The 2,777-nt window shown below is 62.6% G+C and overlaps 1 protein-coding gene across 2 annotated transcripts in view; it reads left to right on the plus strand.

Moving 5' to 3' along the window:
• Positions 1-2,695, plus strand: part of HES4 (hes family bHLH transcription factor 4) — a 3,440-nt gene extending 745 nt beyond the window's left edge. For both annotated transcript variants that reach the window (XM_010850023.1, XM_010850024.1), the window contains one exon: positions 8-2,695. In XM_010850023.1, coding sequence (XP_010848325.1) covers positions 8-349 — 342 coding nt within the window. In that variant the 3' untranslated portion in view covers positions 350-2,695. The remainder of the gene's footprint in view (positions 1-7) is intronic.
• The last annotated feature ends 82 nt before the right edge of the window (positions 2,696-2,777 follow it).

Consider the following 2,777-nt stretch of genomic DNA (forward strand, 5'->3'; position numbering starts at 1 on the left):
GGGCAAGTATCGCGCCGGCTTCCATGAGTGTCTGGCCGAAGTGAATCGCTTCCTGGCTGGCTGCGAGGGCGTCCCTGCGGACGTGCGGTCTCGTCTGCTCTGCCATCTGGCAGCCTGCCTGGCCCGGCTGGGGCCCGCGCGCCGCCCGCTTCCACTGGCCCCAGCCACTGAAGCCCAGGAGCCCGAGATCTACGCGGGCCGCCTGCCGCCGCCAGCCTTTGACGGCCCTTGCCCCTTGCCGCGCCCCGGGGCGGCCTTGGCACCCATCTTCCTGCCCGGGCTGGCCCTCGCCGCCCCCGGGGCCGGGGCTCAGGGCCAGGGCGCGCCCTGGAGGCCGTGGCTGCGGTGAGACCGCGGCCCTACAACCGACTGAGACTGTGCCAGAAAATGGTTATTTCCAGAGATCGGGTAGGGAATTTTGTTTTGTCGTCTTCGTGAAGGGTCCAGTTTGGCCGAGGCCCAGCGCCGGGGTCGGTTGATGTCTTCTCATGAACGGGCGGGGCGGGCCGGGCCGGGCCGGGCCGTGGGGATTTATTCAGCTCCCACTTGGGCCGGCCGGTGCGCCGCGCAGGGGTTCGCCCGGCCTTGAGTTTGGCTGTGTCCCTCTGCGCTGAAGCCGACCGCCTCGAGGGAGGAGGGTGTGTGTGAGATGTCCCTGGGGGGCTCAGGCAGGACTGGAACAGTTACCACTTTCCCAGAGCGTCTCCCAGTGCTGAGAAGAGGTCGTGCATCCTCCTGGGGCACAGTTCTCTCCCCGCAACCCCTCCTGAGGCCCCTGGAAGGCAGAGACGTGTGCACGCTGTTGTCTCTGGGGCTGAGGTGGGCTGAAACTTGGGTTCTGGCCTGGTGCACCGCCTGCCTTCTCCCGGGGGAGCACAGAACTACTCTTGGCACCTGTGGGTCAAGCCTGCCCCAAGCCAGTCTCTGCCCAGCAGATGGGGGCCAGCAGAAGAGGGCATCTGAGTCCTAGAGGCAGGGCCCCCAACCGGCCTGACAAAGGGCACTTTGTACTGGGGCTCACCTCCCGCCAGAGCCCAGTCCTCCCCTGAGAGGGAGTCCCCCGACAGTAGGAAGGAATTGGGGGTTCATTGGCAGGCCTATGCTCCTGTCTTGAACACTGGCTGTATGCTGACCCCACAATACAGTGATCCTAGCCAGCGTGGGGCATTGGCCGGGGAGCCACTGTCCTGTGGTCCTAGGTCTCCTCAGGCTGCTGCTGAACGCTGTGCTCCAGGGGCAGTGAGGAGGTGGTTGAGTCATGTGGCTGACACTGCAGTGTCTCATCCTGAGCCCTCTGAGGTCAAGGCAAGATGGGTTTCCCACCCACAGCCAATTTCATCAGATGGTTGCCAGCTACCTGCCTGGCCAGGGAGCATCAGGGAGGAGGGGGGTTAGTCACTGCTAGAGGCTTATCTCCTCCTCCAATGATCCCAACAGTTCCTGAGCAAGGTTCATCTGCCCTCCAGGACTCAGCCGTGCACACCAAGCAGGGCCCTTCAAGTCCCACCAAGCCAGTCCCCTCCTGCTCTCTGGCTGCCTGGCCCATCTCCCTGGGTGTCCAGGGTCTGGGCCAGTGGTTTGGGGCAGTGGCAGCCATGTGGGCCAGGAGCTACACCCTGGGACCTGCACACACTCACTGGTCCAGGCCCTGGGGAGGCTCAGAGAGCTGGGTCACCAGCAGGACTGTGGGGACATTACTGCTGACCAGCCTGGGAGCCCTCCCAGCAGAAGAGTTGCAGAGGGTCCATTTCAGGAGCCAGAATTTCAGCTTTTTTGGGGAAGGGGAGCTGTTTGGGGTGGAGGCTCAGTGCAGGAGGGGAAGACAAGGGACTTTGGGATATGAAGCCAGGTGGTTGGGTGGGTAGAGGGGTGGACAAGGCCTCCTCAGAGCTGGGTTCCATGTGGCCTGAAAGAATAAGAGGGATCTCCCCACCTGGTGGCCAGAGGGAGGAGGGCTGCCCAGGAAGGTCACATGGAGCTCGGGTCATCACTCCTCAGGGAGGGGGCAATCACAGTGTCAAACCAGATCCCCCTGTTCCTGGGCTGTGCTTCCCTTTACTTCCTTACTTCCTGTTCCTGGTCATCTGTCCTCAAGACGCTGTCGCCAAAGAGGTGTTTGTGCTGAGGCCCCTGTCAGCCCTCCAGGGACCTCTCCAGCTCTGAGGGAACCACACTGTTCCTCAGACAGGCAAGTTCCTCATGTCTCTGTCCCTTCCCTGCCCCCTTTGGCCCTTCCCTACTCAGCCCCCTCCCTGCCCCCCGAGGTTCTCTCCCCACTTTCCCACCTGAGATAGCCACCCCAGGCTCCAAGGGCTCTGGAGGCCAGGGCCCTGTCTGTGTCACTCACTCCTATCCCCAGTACCTGCTTGGAACAGAAAGACGCTCAGGCCATACAGGCCTCATTAATTAGCTTGGGTGAAAGGAGTGTCACCCTTGATTAGATTAGGGGAGTCTGAGGAAGCACAGCTGAGGCTGGGCCCCTCCCCAGGCTGCCCCTGGGCAGCTGAGGGCAGTATCCTGGCGTCTGCTGGGGGTGGAGCCATGGCCCTTTCCACACTCAGCCTGGACCCCTGCCTGGTCTGTGGAGAGCTGGGGTGGACTCTTCTTCCTCCCACCCTCCCCACTCTTCCACCCATTGCCTGTCCCTCCCCTGCCTCAGAGGGGCTCTGGGGAATTCCTCTGCACCGCAGCCCCCCCCCCCCCAAGTTTTTTGCTTTGGCTTTTGTCTTGCAGACTTTCTCGGTGGATAATAGAAGAAGCACCTTCTCTGGACAAAA

This window comes from Bison bison, unplaced genomic scaffold, assembly GCF_000754665.1.
Source record: "Bison bison bison isolate TAMUID 2011002044 unplaced genomic scaffold, Bison_UMD1.0 scf7180017864289, whole genome shotgun sequence".
Classification (NCBI taxonomy): Eukaryota; Metazoa; Chordata; class Mammalia; order Artiodactyla; family Bovidae; genus Bison; species Bison bison.